At 35.5% G+C, this 17066-nt stretch overlaps 1 protein-coding gene across 2 annotated transcripts in view; it reads left to right on the plus strand.

Annotated features, from left to right (window-relative positions):
- The first annotated feature begins 1557 nt into the window (after positions 1-1557).
- The window catches only part of manba (mannosidase, beta A, lysosomal), a 39814-nt gene continuing 24305 nt past the window's right edge, over positions 1558-17066 (plus strand). For both annotated transcript variants that reach the window (XM_062034469.1, XM_062034470.1), the window contains exons 1-9: positions 1558-1893; positions 6020-6114; positions 6174-6279; positions 6350-6529; positions 10329-10452; positions 10536-10705; positions 12080-12193; positions 14797-14948; positions 15013-15130. In XM_062034469.1, coding sequence (XP_061890453.1) covers positions 1708-1893; positions 6020-6114; positions 6174-6279; positions 6350-6529; positions 10329-10452; positions 10536-10705; positions 12080-12193; positions 14797-14948; positions 15013-15130 — 1245 coding nt within the window. In that variant the 5' untranslated portion in view covers positions 1558-1707. The remainder of the gene's footprint in view (positions 1894-6019; positions 6115-6173; positions 6280-6349; positions 6530-10328; positions 10453-10535; positions 10706-12079; positions 12194-14796; positions 14949-15012; positions 15131-17066) is intronic.

A 17066-nucleotide genomic window follows, 5' to 3' on the forward strand; every position in this document is an offset into this window, starting at 1 on the left:
TTTTTGTTTACATTGTTATTGCCTTCTGGTTAGCTAATGTTTGCCCTGCAGGTAATAGTCACTTTTCCACCCCTTTATATATTAGGTATAGTTCAGGGGTCGGCAACCCGCGGCTCCGGAGCCGCATGCGGCTCCTTGACCACTCTGATGCGGCTCAGCTACATACGTGCCGACGCCCCCGATTTTCCCAGGAGAATTATGGATCTCAGTGTCTCTCATAGATTACTACCAGGTAAACAATAATCCTATTTACACTCTAATTACTAAATAAAGGGCATGCTCTAATTGCACTGCAGTAATTGTCCTTTATAGCATATACATACAGCGTGCCAGTCCAGCCACATGTTGCATGATGTTATTACTTGCACACACAGGAGACAGCAAAGCATACTTACTCATCAGCCACACAGCTTACACTGACGGTAGCCGTATCAAACAACTTTAACATTGTTACGTTACAAATATGCGCCACACTGTGAACCCACACCAAAAAAGAATGAAAAACACATTTCTGGAGAACATCCCACCGTAACACAACATAAACACAACACAACCATTACCCAGAATCCCATGCAGCCCTAACTCTTCCGGTCTACATTATACACCCCCGCTACCACCAAATCCCCCCACACATCAACCCCCCCCCCCTCTCCGTGCGCTGGTTGAGCGGAAGAGTTAGGGCTGCATGGGATTCTGGGTATTGGTACCGTCAGTGTAAGATGTGTGGCTGCTGAAGTAGTAGCCTTGCTGTCACTTTCGTGAGCAAGCTGAAATTGCATTCTACGTGTGGTCGAGCAGGTACACTGTTAGGGCAGACTGTAGAGGGCGCCAAATGCAGTGTCATCACGCTCTGAGATTCGGGAATCTCCCGGGAAAAATGAGAGGGTTGGCAAGTATGACGCTATCAAGTGCCATTCATTCAAAACTCGTGGGCTGCACTAACACCAAATTTCCACATTAAAGTGCGTGCCGGTACGTGTGTCGGAGACCCCTGGTTAACATAGCACAAAGCATTAAAGCTTTGTATGCGGTGTTTTTCATTTTAATTTTTTTTGTGGCTCCCATTACTTTCTTTAATTTGTGAAACTTGCCAAAATGGCTCTTTGAGTGGTAAAGGTTGCCGACCCCTGGTATAGTTGTAAGCCTAGTTGTTAAAGTGCACATCATTAATGTTAATTAAGCAATATCACATGAGAGGGAATGCTGTTTTTTTAATTTGAGCACTGCTGTGATTCGGTTAAAGATAATCATAACATAACATTCTCATATAATATATTATACTGTTACTTTGCATCCTGCTATTCAGCATTTCACTGTAATGATGACAATAAATTGTTAGATATTCATTTTTTATTTTTTGTATTCATTTATTTATTTATTTATTTATCTTGTTAACTATTCTGATTGTTAATTTGCTTTCTTTAAGTAAAAAAAATTGTTTCTTGTGAGTATATACACTTCACTGCCGATGTGGGGGGGGCGCCACCTAAAATCTTGCCTAGGGCGCCAGATTGGTTAGGGCCGGGCCTGCTAAGAAGATGTCTATGTGTACGACAGTTTCCCTCAAATTACGACAGTTTCAATCTTCCGCTTCGATCGTTCTCAGGGTCAGCTGACTACCGGTCACGTGACCAGCCAGGAAGTAACCCCGCCGACGAGCGAGCGTCTAAGTTAGCCGACCATGAAGGTGACTTCCGTCAGTCCAAGATGATTCCACGCATGTTTATATGTCTCCTAGTATCCTTGGCGACCATTTGCGACGTTTGGAGCGAACCTTTTCGCCAAAGTCTGGACGGCCGATGGCGCCTGTGGAACTCCAACCGCTCATTGGCGCTCCCTGCGCGGGTACCAGGCTGCGTCCACTCCGCCTTGACCCAGCGGGGATTCATCCAGGTGACCAATAATAATAGTATCTAATACCACCAATAGTAATAATGACATTATTGTTTATTATTTATTGAGGATCATGGGCTCCTTTTCAAAAGTTCTAAGTAAAATAATAATAAACACATCCAGTTACAGAACATACACAGATCCAGTTGCTAATAAAAGAAAGGAAAAGAAAAAGTAAATTCTCAAAAAATAAAATAAAATAACAGTACACAGATCCAGTTAAAGAACATACGCATATTCAGTTACAAATAAAAGAAAGGAAAAAGAAAAAGTAAATTCTCAAAATAATAATAAAAAAAAACACCAATACACAGTTCCAGTTACAAAACATACACAAATCAATTTACAAATAAAATAAAGGAAAAAGTAAATTCTCAAAATAATTATACAAAATAAACAATACACAGATCCAGTTACAAATAAAAGAAAGAAAAAAGAAAAAGTAAATTCTCAAAATAACGATACAAAAAAAAAACAATACACAGATCCAGTTACAAATACAAGAAAGGAAAAAGAGAAAGAAAATTCTCAAAGAAAATAATTAAATAACAGTACACAGATCCAGTTACGGAACATACGCAGATCCAGTTAAAAATATAAAAGAAAGGAAAAAGGAAAATAAAAAGTAAATTCTCAAAATAATAATAATAAAAAAAACAATACACAGATCCAGTTACAGAACATACGCCAATCCAGTTACAATAAAAGAAAGGAAAAAGGAAAAAAAAAATTAATTCTAAAAAAAACCCACCAAAAAAACACAAATCCAGTTACAAATAAAATAAAGGAAAAAGAAAATTCTCCAAAAATAAAATAACAGTACACAGATCCAGTTACAATAAAAGAAAGGAAAAAGGAAAAGTAAATTCTCAAAATAATAATAATAATAATTAAAAAAAAAAAGATCCAGTTACAGAACATACGCAGATCCAGTAACAATAAAAGACAGAAAAAAGGAAAAGAGAAAGAAAATTCTCAAAAGATAAAATAAAATAACAGTACACAGATCCAGTTACAGAACATACGCAAATCCATCCATCCATTTTCTACCGCTTGTCCCATTCGGGGTCGCGGGTGGTCCAGTTACAAATAAAAGAAAGGAAAAGAAAAAGTAAATTTTAAAAATAATAAAATAAAATAACAGTACACAGGTCCAGTTACAATAAAAGAAAGGAAAAGAAAAAGTAAATTTTAAAAATAATAAAATAAAATAACAGTACACAGGTCCAGTTACAAATAAAAGAAAGGAAAAGAAAAAACATTTTCAAAATAAAAAAAAAATATAACAGTACACGCTTTGTCCTCCAACCTCCGAGGACAAAGCGCCGAACCATGGGAGACCGGGCTTTCTGACCACCTGAGGGCACCACAGACTGTAAATGCTTTTAAAAAAGGCTTAAAAACCCTTCTTTATTTTTTAAAATTAAAATTTATGTGTGCTAGTTCCAGCTATCAGGCTGTTCTAGTTTTTAATTTTATTTTACTATTTATTTTACTCTTTGGGGACAGCTATTTGTTGTTCTACCTTTCTTTTCTTTTTTAAATGCACTGTAGCACTTTGAGGTTGTTTGTTCAATGTAAAGTGCTTTTACAAATAAAATATATTATTATTATTATTATTATTATTATTATTATTAGTACACAGGTCCAGTTACAGAACATATGCAAATCCAGTTACAATAAAAGAAAGGAAAAAGGAAAAGAGAGAGAAAATTCTCCAAAAATTTAATAAAATTACAGTAAACAGATCCAGTTACAGAACATACGCAAATCCATCCATCCATTTTTTACCGGTTGTCCCTTTCGGGGAATCTTGGGGAGTCCGGTTACAAATAAAAGAAAGGAAAAAGGAAAAGAAAAAGTAAATTTTCAAAATAAAATAACAGTACACAGATCCAGTTACAGAAGATACACAAATCCAGTTACAATAAAAGAATGGAAAAGAAAAAACATTTTCAAAATAATAAAAAAATATAACTGTACACGCTTTGTCCTCCAACTTCCGAGGACAAAGCGCCAAACCATGGGAGACCGGGCTTTCTGCTCCGCCGCTCCCAGTCTGTGGAGCGCTCTCCCTGACCACCTGAGGGCACCACAGACTGTAAATGCTTTTTTTTAAAAAAGGCTTAAAAACCCTTCTTTTTAAAAAAGCCTTTTGATAGATTTATGTGTGCTATAGTTCCAGCTATTAGGCTTTTCTAGTTTTTATTTTATTTTACTATTTATTTTACTCGTTGGGGGCAGCTATTTGTTGCTCTTCCAGTTACAATAAAAGAAAGGAAAAAGGCAAAGAGAAAAAAAACAATTCTCAAACTGATAACATGAAAGATTAACGGCCTACTGAAATGATTTTTATTTATTTAAACGGGAATAGCAGATCCATTCTATGTGTCATACTTGATCATTTCGCGATATTGCCATATTTTTGCTGAAAGGATTTAGTAGAGAAAATCGACGATAAAGTTCGCAACTTTTGCTTGCTGATAAAAAAAGCCTTGCCTGTAGCGGAAGTAGCGTGACGTCACAGGAGCTAGTATTCCTCACAATTCCCCGTTGTTTACAATGGAGCGAGAGAGATTCGGACCGAGAAAGTGATGATTACCCCATTAATTTGAGCGAGGATGAAAGATTCGTAGATGAGGAACGTTACAGTGAAGGACTTGAGAGGCAGTGCAGGACATATCTTTTTTCGCTCTGACCGTAACTTAGGTACAAGCTGGCTCACTGGATTCCACACTCTCCTTTTTCTATTGTGGATCACAGATTTGTATTTTAAACCACCTGGGATACTATATCCTCTTGAAAATGAGAGTCGAGAACGCCAAATGGACATTCAGTGCCTTTTATCTCCACGACAATACATCGGCGAAATGCTTTAGCTACGAGCTAGCGTGATAGCATCGTGCTTTAACTGCATATAGAAACAAAAGAAATAAACCCCTGACTGGAAGGATGGATAGAAAATCAACAATACTATTAAACCGTGGACATGTAAATACACGGTTAATGCTTTCCAGGCTGGCGAAGGTTAACAATGCTGTGCTAACGACGCCATTGAAGCTAACTTAGCAACCGGACTGCACAGAGCTACGCTAAAAACATTAGCTCTCCACCTACGCCAGCCAGCCCTCATTTGCTCATCAACACCCGTGCTCACCTGCGTTCCAGCGATCGGCAGAAGGACGAAGGACTTCACCCGATGCGTTTGGCGGCCCGGAGACGTAGGAAGTCTAGGTGAAGTCGGCGGCTAGCGCGGCTAGCGCTCCAACAAAGTCCTCCTGGTTGTGTTGCTGTAGTCCGCTGCTAATACACTGATCCCACCTACAACTGTCTTCTTTGCAGCCTTTATTGTTCATTAAAAAAATTGCAAAAGATGTCCAGAATACTGTGGAATTATGAAATGAAAACAGAGCTTTTTGTATAGGATTCTACGGGGTACCATAACTTCCGTTACTCGGACTTCGTCACGCGCATACGTCATCATACCGCGACGTTTCAGCCGGATATTTCCCGGGAATTTTAACTTGTCACTTTATAAGTTAACCCGGCCGTATTGGCATGTGTTGCAATGTTAAGATTTCATCATTGATATATAAACTATCAGACTGCGTGGTCGCTAGTAGTGGCTTTCAGTAGGCCTTTAACTCTTAAGTCTAAAAAGTGACTTTACATGTTTCTTAAATGCTTTTTTTTTTACTGGGAATAGTAGTTAAATAATAGTAATAATTATATGAAGAGTATTCCATAAGGAAATGCCTTTTCATTGAATTAGTCGTGGAAATGCAATTTGATTGATTGAAACTTTTATTAGTAGATTGCACATATTCCGTACAATTGACCACTAAATGGTAACACCCCAATAAGTTTTTCAACTTGTTTAAGTCGGGGTCCAATTCCTGGTAAGTAGACCTCGGGTTGGAGCTCGGGTGCTGTAGTGGTGAACATCAGCATTAGAACCAATCTGCTTGAAAAGAGCTGTAAGGCTACTTGTTATGAACAATGTTTGGAATAAATAAGGATAAACTGCTGGATAATCTCGGAATAACCTTCAGCCACCCAAGACAAGAATGCGTACGGTCCACACTGGAAGAAGAATCTAGAGTAATCCCACATGTGTGTCTTCCAGGACCCATATTTCAGGTTCAATGACCTGGCCCACCAGTGGATCTCCCTGGACAACTGGACCTACGTGACCACGTTTGCCGTGTCCGACCGTCTGAGGTCAGAGTAGGTCTCTCCAGAACACTTAACCCGTAACTGTCCGAGTCTGTCACAAACAGGTCCGCGCAGAAGGTGCTCCTGATCTTGGACGGCGTGGACACGGCGGCGTCAGTCTGGCTCAACGGCGTGCTTGTGGGCCACGCCGACAACATGTTTCGCCAATACGTGCGTCTGTGTCTCGCCATCAACTCTGCCGCGGGCGCTTCATACGTGTCCGTCTGTGTGTCGCGCCAAGGTCTTCCCTGTGCGCGAGCTGCTGGAGGAGGAGGAGGAGGAGAACGTGCTGAGGGTGGACCTCCTGTCTCCGGTCTTGTACGCGAACGAGCGGAGAAAGGCTCATTGGGCCTACAGAGTTCCTCCCGAGTGTCCTCCGGATGTCCAGAAGGGCCAGTGTCACGTCAACTTCATCAGGAAGGTCAGTCGGCCTCACGTACGACTTCTGGGTCTTGAACAATGTAGCATACGTGAGTCACCACCATAGTTTAACACATAAAATAAAATGAGCGGAAATTTGTGAATGAAAAAAACTGCTGTTCTAAATGTGTCCACTAGATGTCGCAATAGCAACTCTTTGTATCTTTGTAGATGATGCTACATATGTACAAAAAAATAAAGCACATGATGTTAGTGCACCAGTCGAGGAAAATGATCAAACTACGTAAATAACGTCGTGTAATTTGATTTTTGGTATTAGTTTTTCATCTTGATAGATTGAAAATGAACATTAATGAGTTGACTGATGAACGTTATTCGTGTTATGATGTATTAGAGCTTGTAATATTTTTTAAATTTATTCACAAGTTAGTATCATTTTATATTTTAATTAATGAATTAACTTTGTTTGTATTTTAAGTATATTTTATTTATTAGAGCTTGTGATATTTTTAAATTAATTCATAAATTAGTATTATTTTATATTTGAATTAATGAATTAACTGTTTGTACTTTAAGTATATTTTATTTATTAGAGCTTGTAATATTTTTTAAATTTATTCACAAGTTAGTATTATTTTACATTTAAAGTTTCTAATATTTTTTATTAATGAATGTTTGTATTTTAAGTATATTTTATTTATTAGAGCTTGTGATATTTTTAAAATAATTCATAAGTAAGTATTTTATATTTTAATTAATTATTTAACTGTTTGTATTTTAAGTATATCTTATTTATTAGAGCTTGTAATATTTTTTAAAATATATTCACAAGTTGGTATCATTTTATTATTTAATTAATGAATTAACTATGTTTGTATTTTAAGTATATTTTATTTATGAGAGCTTGTAATATTTTTTTAATTTATTCACAAGTTAGTATTATTTTATATTTTAATTAATGAATTAACTGTTTGTATTTGAAGTATATTTTATTTATTAGAGCTCGTAATATTTTTTTAATTTATTCACAGGTTAGTATTATTTTATGTTTTAATTAATGAACTATGTTTGTATTTTGAATACATTTTATTTATTAAAGCTTGTAATATTTTTAAAATTAATTCATCAGTTAGTATTATTATATATTTTAATTAATGAATTAACTGTTTGTATTTTAAGTATATTTTATTTATTAGAGCTTGTAATATTTTTTAAATTAATTCATAAGTTAGTAATATTTTATATTTTAATTAATGAAATAACTATTTGTATTTTAAGTATATTTTATTTATTAGAGCTTGTAATATTTTTTAAATGTGTTCACAAGTTAGTATTATTTTATATTTTAATTAATGAATGTTTGTATTTTAAGTATATTTTATTTATTAGAGCTTGTGATATTTTTAAAATAATTCATAAGTAAGTACTTTATATTTTAATTAATTATTTAACTGTTTGCATTTTAAGTATATTTTATTTATTAGAGCTTGTAATATTTTTTAAAATATATTCACAAGTTGGTATCATTTTATTATTTAATTAATGAATTAACTATGTTTGTATTTTAAGTATATTTTATTTATGAGAACTTGTAATATTTTTTTAATTTATTCACAAGTTAGTATTATTTTATATTTTAATTAATGAATTAACTGTTTGTATTTGAAGTATATTTTATTTATTAGAGCTTGTAATATTTTTTAAATTTATTCACAGGTTAGTATTATTTTATGTTTTAATTAATGAACTATGTTTGTATTTTGAATACATTTTATTTATTAGATCTTGTAATATTTTTAAAATTAATTCATCAGTTAGTATTATTTTATATTTTAATTAATGAATTAACTGTTTTTATTTTAAGTATATTTTATTTATGAGAGCTTGTGATATTTTTAAATTAATTCATAAATTAGTATTATTTTATATTTTAATTAATGAATTAACTGTTTGTATTTTAAGTATATTTTATTTATGAGAGCTTGTAATATTTTTTTAATTTATTCACAAGTTAGTATTATTTTATATTTTAATTAATGAATTAACTTTGTTTGTATTTTAAATATTTTTTATTTATTAGAGCTTGTAATATTTTTTTAATTAATTCATAAGTTAGTAATATTTTATATTTTAAATAATGAAATAACTATTTGTATTTTAAGTATATTTTATTTATTTGAGCTTGTAATATTTTTTAAATGTGTTCACAAGTTAGTATTATTTTATATTTTAATTAATGAATGTTTGTATTTTAAGTATATTTTATTTATTAGAGCTTGTGATATTTTTAAATTAATCCATAAGTATTTTATATTTTAATTAATTATTTAACTGTTTCTATTTTAAGTATATTTTATTTATTAGAGCTTGTAATATTTTTTTTAAATATATTCACAAGTTAGTATCATTTTATTATTTAATTAATGAATTAACTATGTTTGTATTTTAAGTATATTTTATTTATGAGAGCTTGTATCCATCCATCCATCCATCTTCTTCCGCTTATCCGAGGTCGGGTCGCGGGGGCTGCAGCCTAAGCAGGGAAGCCCAGACTTCCCTCTCCCGAGCCACTTCGTCCAGCTCAGTTTTCATCCGGCCCGCGGTGTCAGGTTCAAACACTGATGACATCTATTAAACGAGACAAAAATTAAGGAAATAAACAGAGACATGATTCAATTTTGCTCAATCTGAGGAGAAACGTGTCGACATGTAACCTCTTGCAGTGTCACCCACGCTCTAACGAAAAAAGGTTCACGTCTCCTCTTTTATTTGGACTTTCCCTGTTTACATAGCAACAGCTGTTTCTAAAGGACTGGGGGGGTATGTAAACAGACATTGTTTTCGGTCACGTTAACACAAAACAAAAAGATGCCTCGGGCTTGGACTGGTCCTGGATCGAGCTTAGGCAAGTCTTGGATCACAACAGATAAACCCTCCCGTCTCCTCCCATCATACACAGCGGAATTTTCCAAGCCTTTGGTTTGGTGCAACAAAGACAGCTTTCGTCTGTTCACTGGGAACCCAGAGAACGGAAAGTTTTTTGATAATTTACATAGCATTTTTCTGACACGCGGGATGAGTTTGCGAAGTATAAAAATGAGTGGAAATTCTTGAATGAAAGAAACTGCTGTTCTAAATGTGTCCACTAGATGTCACAATAGCAATTATTTGTATCTTTGTAGATGATGCCACATATGTATTTTTTTTAAAAAAAAGAAAAACGTTTTTGTGACGATAAAAAATATCAATGTAATCATAGTAGTATCGACTCGATACGCTATTATACTTGGTATCATTACAGTGGATGTCAGGTGTAGATCCACTCATGGCGTTTGTTTACATTGTGACGCCGGTGAGCTATTGTATGAAGCATGTTTATCTATTCCTCGTCCTCCAGTGATAATGCTACATGTAGGAAACATACTTTATTCGTCGCCATGGAGACGAGGATTAGTGATTTCGAAGTAGCCAAAACACCGCGGATGGACGTTAGCCGCTAGCTGGCTAGCCATGTCTTAAAGCAGCTCTTTCTGAGGGCGTTTCAGTGTTATAACTTCACCTTTATCTTTACTTTTTACACCAAAATGCGTCCATTCTCCCTTTTCTGTCTACACACTGTGTCTGCTTGTAAGTACTCTGTGTGTGTGCGCTGCCCAACATGCTCCTCTGCTCGTAAAACCAGCAATGTCCTGTTGTGACATGGGGAACCGGTCCTTTTCAAACAAAGTATAGTAGTGTTTTTGATTGATTAGTACCGCGATACTACACTAGTACTGGTATACCGTACAACCCCATTCAGTTCTTGACAAGGTTTAAAGTGCCGCCATGTTTTGTTGCAGGAGCAGAGCTCGTTCAGTTGGGACTGGGGCCCGTCCTTCCCCACCATGGGGCTGTGGAAGGGAGTCCGCCTGGAGGCGTTCGACGCCATGCGGCTGGTCCGGTTTTCAGCTGTCCCTCTACGAAGTACGCCAGGCCCCCCCCCCGTCATTTGTTCTGCACTCAAGCACACCGGGGTGGATAACGACAACCCACCTCACGTGTTCCAGACGCCAGCCTCTCCCGGTGGACCGTGCGGGTGGAGCTCCTGGTGGAGGCGCTGCGTCCCGCGCGTGTCGACGTCACGCTCGCCGTACCCGAGCTGTCCTCGCAGCTCACGGTGACCTCTCAGTTTCTTCCAGGGACCACCAGACACGTCTTCACACTGCACGTCAACACGGTACGTGTGTGTTTAGCAAGGACCATCCGTCACCCACCATAAGCTGCTGAATGTGTGGTATCATCCAAAATAGAGATGTCCGATAATATCGGCCTGCCGATATTATTGGCCGAAATATGCGTTAAAATGTAATATCGGAAATTATCGGTATCGTTTTTTTTATTATCGATATCGTTTTTTTATTTTTTATTTTTATTTTTTTTATTTTATTTTATTTTTTTATTAAATCAACATAAAAACACAAGATACACTTACAATTAGTGCACCAACCCAAAAAACCTCCCTCGCTCATTCACACAAAAGGGTTGTTTCTTTCTGTTATTATCGGTATCGTTTTTTTTATTATCGGTATCGTTTTTGTTTTGTTTTTTAATTATTTTTTTTATTTTTATTAAATCAACATAAAAAACACAAGATACACTTACAATTAGTGCACCAACCCAAAAAACCTCCCTCGCCCATTTACACTCATTCACACAAAAGGGTTGTTTCTTTCTGTTATTATCGGTATCGTTTTTTTTATTATCGGTATCGTTTTTGTTTTGTTTTTTAATTATTTTTTTTATTTTTATTAAATCAACATAAAAAACACAAGATACACTTACAATTAGTGCACCAACCCAAAAAACCTCCCTCGCCCATTTACACTCATTCACACAAAAGGGTTGTTTCTTTCTGTTATTATCGGTATCGTTTTTTTTATTATCGGTATCGTTTTTGTTTTGTTTTTTAATTATTTTTTTTATTTTTATTAAATCAACATAAAAAACACAAGATACACTTACAATTAGTGCACCAACCCAAAAAACCTCCCTCCCCCATTTACACTCATTCACACAAAAGGGTTGTTTCTTTCTGTTATTAATATTCTGGTTCCTACATTATATATCAATATATATCAATACAGTCTGCAAGGAATACAGTCCGTAAGCACACATGATTGTGCGTGCTGCTTGTCCACTAATAGTACTAACCTTTAACAGTTAATTTTACTAATTTTCATTCATTACTAGTTTCTATGTAACTGTTTTTATATTGTTGTACTTTCTTTTTTATTCAAGAAAATGTTTTTAATTTATTTATCTTATTTTACAAATTTTTTTAAAAAACTACCTTATCTTCACCATACCTGGTTGTCCAAATTAGGCATAATAATGTGTTAATTCCACGACTGCATTTATCGGTTGATATCGGTATCGGTTGATATCGGTATCGGTAATTAAAGAGTTGGACAATATCGGATATCGGCAAAAAGCCATTATCAGACATCCCTAATCAAAATACATTTTGGTACTAAAATATTGGAATCGAGACAACCCAAGTCCATGATGATGAATTGTGTTTTGTTCCTTCCTTCCTTCCTTCCACCCGCAGAGTAGTCAAGTCAGGCTGTGGTGGCCCAGCGGACTCGGGGAGCGACCGTCATACCGCCTCCTCGTCACTGCGTCGTCTCAGGACGGATTGCCGCTCTTGCACACAGAGTCAAAGGTCAGAGGCCGTCTATATCAAAACACCAGGAACCACTCTCCGTATTAGGAGTGTCCAGATACCACTTTTTCACTTCCCCTACTGGAGCCTTGAGAACTTTATATTTTTTATTCTGACTATACGGTAAGCAAAAGTCATGTGTAAATAATGTCAATAACTGGATGAACCATCTGTGGCTGTGAAGTGAACACTAGTAAGGTTGTAAATACTGTATAGAGTAGGCTAACCCATGTGGTTCCTGTGGATGTAAACACAAGTTGTAATTAATGTAGTGACTAAATAACATAGTGACTGAAACAAAGTAATGTGTAAATAATGTCAATAGCTAGATGAACTATATGTGGCTGTGAAGTGAACACTAGTAAGGTTGTAAATACTGTATAGAGTAGGCTAACCCATGTGGTTCCTGTGGATGTAAACACAATTACTGTAGTGACTAAATAACATAGTGACTGAAACAAATTCAATGTGTAAATAATGTCAATAAGTAGATGAACCATCTGTGGCTGTGAAGTGAACACTAGTAAGGTTGTAAATACTGTATAGAGTAGGCTAACCCATGTGGTTCCTGTGGATGTAAACACAAGTTGTAATTAATGTAGTGACTAAATAACATAGTGACTGAAACAAAGTAATGTGTAAATAATGTCAATAGCTAGATGAACTATATGTGGCTGTGAAGTGAACACTAGTAAGGTTGTAAATACTGTATAGAGTAGGCTAACCCATGTGGTTCCTGTGGATGTAAACACAATTACTGTAGTGACTAAATAACATAGTGACTGAAACAAATTCAATGTGTAAATAATGTCAATAAGTAGATGAACCATCTGTGGCTGTGAAGTGAACACTAGTAAGGTTGTAAATACTGTATAGAGTAGGCTAACCCATGTGGTTCCTGTGGATGTAAACACAAGTTGTAATTAATGTAGTGACTAAATAACATAGTGACTGAAACAAAGTAATGTGTAAATAATGTCAATAGCTAGATGAACTATATGTGGCTGTGAAGTGAACACTAGTAAGGTTGTAAATACTGTATAGAGTAGGCTAACCCATGTGGTTCCTGTGGATGTAAACACAATTACTGTAGTGACTAAATAACATAGTGACTGAAACAAATTCAATGTGTAAATAATGTCAATAACTAGATGAACCATCTGTGGCTGTGAAGTGAACACTAGTAAGGTTGTAAATACTGTATAGAGTAGGCTAACCCATGTGGTTCCTGTGGATGTAAACACAAGTTGTAATTAATGTAGTGACTAAATAACATAGTGACTGAAACAAAGTAATGTGTAAATAATGTCAACAGCTAGATGAACTATATGTGGCTGTGAAGTGAACGCTAGTAAGGTTGTAAATACTGTATAGAGTAGGCTAACCCATGTGGTTCCTGTGGATGTAAACACAATTACTGTAGTGACTAAATAACATAGTGACTGAAACAAATTCAATGTGTAAATAATGTCAATAACTAGATGAACCATCTGTGGCTGTGAAGTGAACACTAGTAAGGTTGTAAATACTGTATAGAGTAGGCTAACCCATGTGGTTCCTGTGGATGTGAACACAATTAACGTAGTGACTAAATAACATAGTGACTGAAACAAATTCAATGTGTAAATAATGTCAATAAGTAGATGAACCATCTGTGGCTGTGAAGTGAACACTAGTAAGGTTGTAAATACTGTATAGAGTAGGCTAACCCATGTGGTTCCTGTGGATGTGAACCCAATTACTATAGTGACTAAATAACATAGTGACTGAAACAGACATAGTAATGTGTAAATAATGTCCATAACTAGATGAACCATCTGTGGCTGTGAAGTGAACACTAGTAAGGTTGTAAATACTGTATATAGTAGGCTAACCCATGTGGTTCCTGTGGATGTGAACACATTATTGTAGTGATTAAATAACATAGTGACTGAAACAAATTTAATGTGTAAATAATGTCAATAACTAGATGAACGATCTGTGGCTGTGAGGTGAACACTAGTAAGGTTGTAAATACTGTATAGAGTAGGCTAACCCATGTGGTTCCTGTGGATGTGAACACAATTAACGTAGTGACTAAATAACATAGTGACTGAAACAAATTCAATGTGTAAATAATGTCAATAAGTAGATGAACCATCTGTAGCTGTGAAGTGAACACTAGTAAGGTTGTAAATACTGTATAGAGTAGGCTAACCCATGTGGTTCCTGTGGATGTGAACCGAATTACTATAGTGACTAAATAACATAGTGACTGAAACAAAGTAATGTGTAAATAATGTCAATAGCTAGATGAACTATATGTGGCTGTGAAGTGAACACTAGTAAGGTTGTAAATACTGTATAGAGTAGGCTAACCCATGTTGTTCCTGTGGATGTGAACACAATTACTGTAGTAACTAAATAACATGCCTCCAGCCGCCCGGCTTATTTTCAGTCTTTTTCATTAAGTTCAAATCACATGCCTGATATAAGAAAGCCCAAATATTGTTATTCCCCCGGTTGGCTTCCTTAGGACCAAATTCATTCTTCTTGAGGATTTTCAAGCACAAAGCCGAGCACTTAAAATCGCTCATCTAAAGTCCTCCCCTCCATTTGTTCAGGTATATTTCCGCACAGTGGATCTTGTTCAGGAGCCCATCGCCGACTCTCCCGGCCTGAGTTTCTACTTCCGCGTCAACGGTCGGCCAGTTTTCCTCAAAGGCTCCAACTGGATCCCGGCCCACGCCTTCCAGGACCAGGTCACGCCCGACGCGTGAGTCCATGGCCAGGTGGTCCTCTGTCTTAACACGTGACTTGACGGCGTGCGTCTGTTCCAGCTTGAAGAACCTGCTGCAGTCGGCCGTGGACGCCAACATGAACGCTCTGCGGGTCTGGGGGGGCGGAGTTTACGAACAGGATGTCTTCTACAGCATGTGTGACGAGATGGGACTGATGGTAGGTACATTACCCATCCAACGGAACGGCTTGGTCTATAAATGCAATGTCTACAAATAAAGTACACTACTTTGTACTAAAGGGCGGAGTATAGTTAAAGGACACGCTGCAATTGGTGGAAGCAGTTATGTCAATATTATAATAATATGTAGGAATATGACCCTTTTTTTAGGATTTTTAACACTTTTTTTTCACATTAAATTGGACAAAATTGTATTTATTATTTTATTTATGTATTTATTTGACAGGGACAGTACAATGAAACATATTAGAAACCCATAGGTAACTAATGTCAAAGTACAAAACCCAAATAATCATGAAATTAGAGTTTAATTGCAGCAACACATTGCAAAAAAGGCATTTTTACCACTGTGTTACATGGCCTTTCCTTTTAACTACACTCAGTAAAGGTTTGGGAACTGAGGAGACACATTTTTGAAGTGGAATTCTTTCCCATTCTTGCTTGATGTATGATTTTTAACACTTTTTTTCACATTAAATTGGACAAAATTGTATTTATTATTCTATTTATGTATTTATTTGACAGGGACAGTACAATGAAACATATTGCTACTAGAGATGTCCGATAATTGCGTTAAAATGTAATATCGGAAATTATCGGTATCGTTTTTTTTATTATCAGTATCGTGTGTTTTTTGTGTGGTTTTTTTAATTAAATCCACATAAAAAACACAAGATACACTTACAATTAGTGCACCAACCCAAAAAACTTCCCTCCCCCATTTACACTCATTCACACAAAAGGGTTGTTTCTTTCTGTTATTAATATTCTGCTTCCTACATTATATATCAATATATATCAATACAGTCTGCAAGGGATACAGTCCGTAAGCACACATGATTGTGCGTGCTGCTGGTCCACTAATAGTACTAACCTTTAACAGTTAATTTTACTAATTTTCATTAATTACTAGTTTCTATGTAACTGTTTTTATATTGTTTTACTTTCTTTTTTATTCAAGAAAATGTTTTTAATTTATTTATCTTATTTTATTTTATTCATTTAAAAAAAAAAAGTACCTTATCTTCACCATACATGGTTGTCCAAATTAGGCATAATAATGTGTTAATTCCACGACTGCATATATCGGTTGATATCGGTATCGGTTGATATCGGTATCGGTAATTAAAGAGTTGAACAATATCGGCATATCGGATATCGGCAAAAAGCCATTATCGGACATCCCTAATTGCTACCCATAGGTAACTAATGTCAAAGTACAAAACCCAAATAATCATGAAATAAGAGTTTAATTGCAGCAACAAATTGCAAAAAAAGGCATTTTTACCACTGTGTTACATGGCCTTTCCTTTTAACTACACTCGGTAAAGGTTTGGGAACTGAGGAGACACATTTTTGAAGTGGAATTCCTTCCCATTCTTGCTTGATGTTGGATTTTTAACACTTTTTTTTCACATTAAATTGGACAAAATTGTATTTATTATTCTATTTATGTATTTATTTGACAGGGACAGTACAATGAAACATATTGCTACTAGAGATGTCCGATAATATCGGTCTGCCGGTATTATCGGCCGATAAATGCGTTAAAATGTAATATCGGAAATTATCGGTATCGGTTTTTTTATTATCAGTATCGTGTTTTTTTTTTTTTTTTTTTTTTTTTTTTTTTTTAAATCCACACAATATACACTTACAATTAGTGCACCAACCCAAAAAACCTCCCTCCCCCATTCACACTCATTCACACAAAAGGGTTGTTTCTTTCTGTTATTAATATTCTGCTTCCTACATTATATATCAATACAGTCTGCAAGGGATACAGTCCGTAAGCACACATGATTGTGCGTGCTGCTGCTCCACTAATAGTACTAACCTTTAACAGTTAATTTTACTAATTTTCATTAATTACTAGTTTCTATGTAACTGTTTTTATATTGTTGTACTTTCTTT

Source organism: Entelurus aequoreus, linkage group LG23, assembly GCF_033978785.1.
Source record: "Entelurus aequoreus isolate RoL-2023_Sb linkage group LG23, RoL_Eaeq_v1.1, whole genome shotgun sequence".
NCBI lineage: Eukaryota > Metazoa > Chordata > Actinopteri > Syngnathiformes > Syngnathidae > Entelurus > Entelurus aequoreus.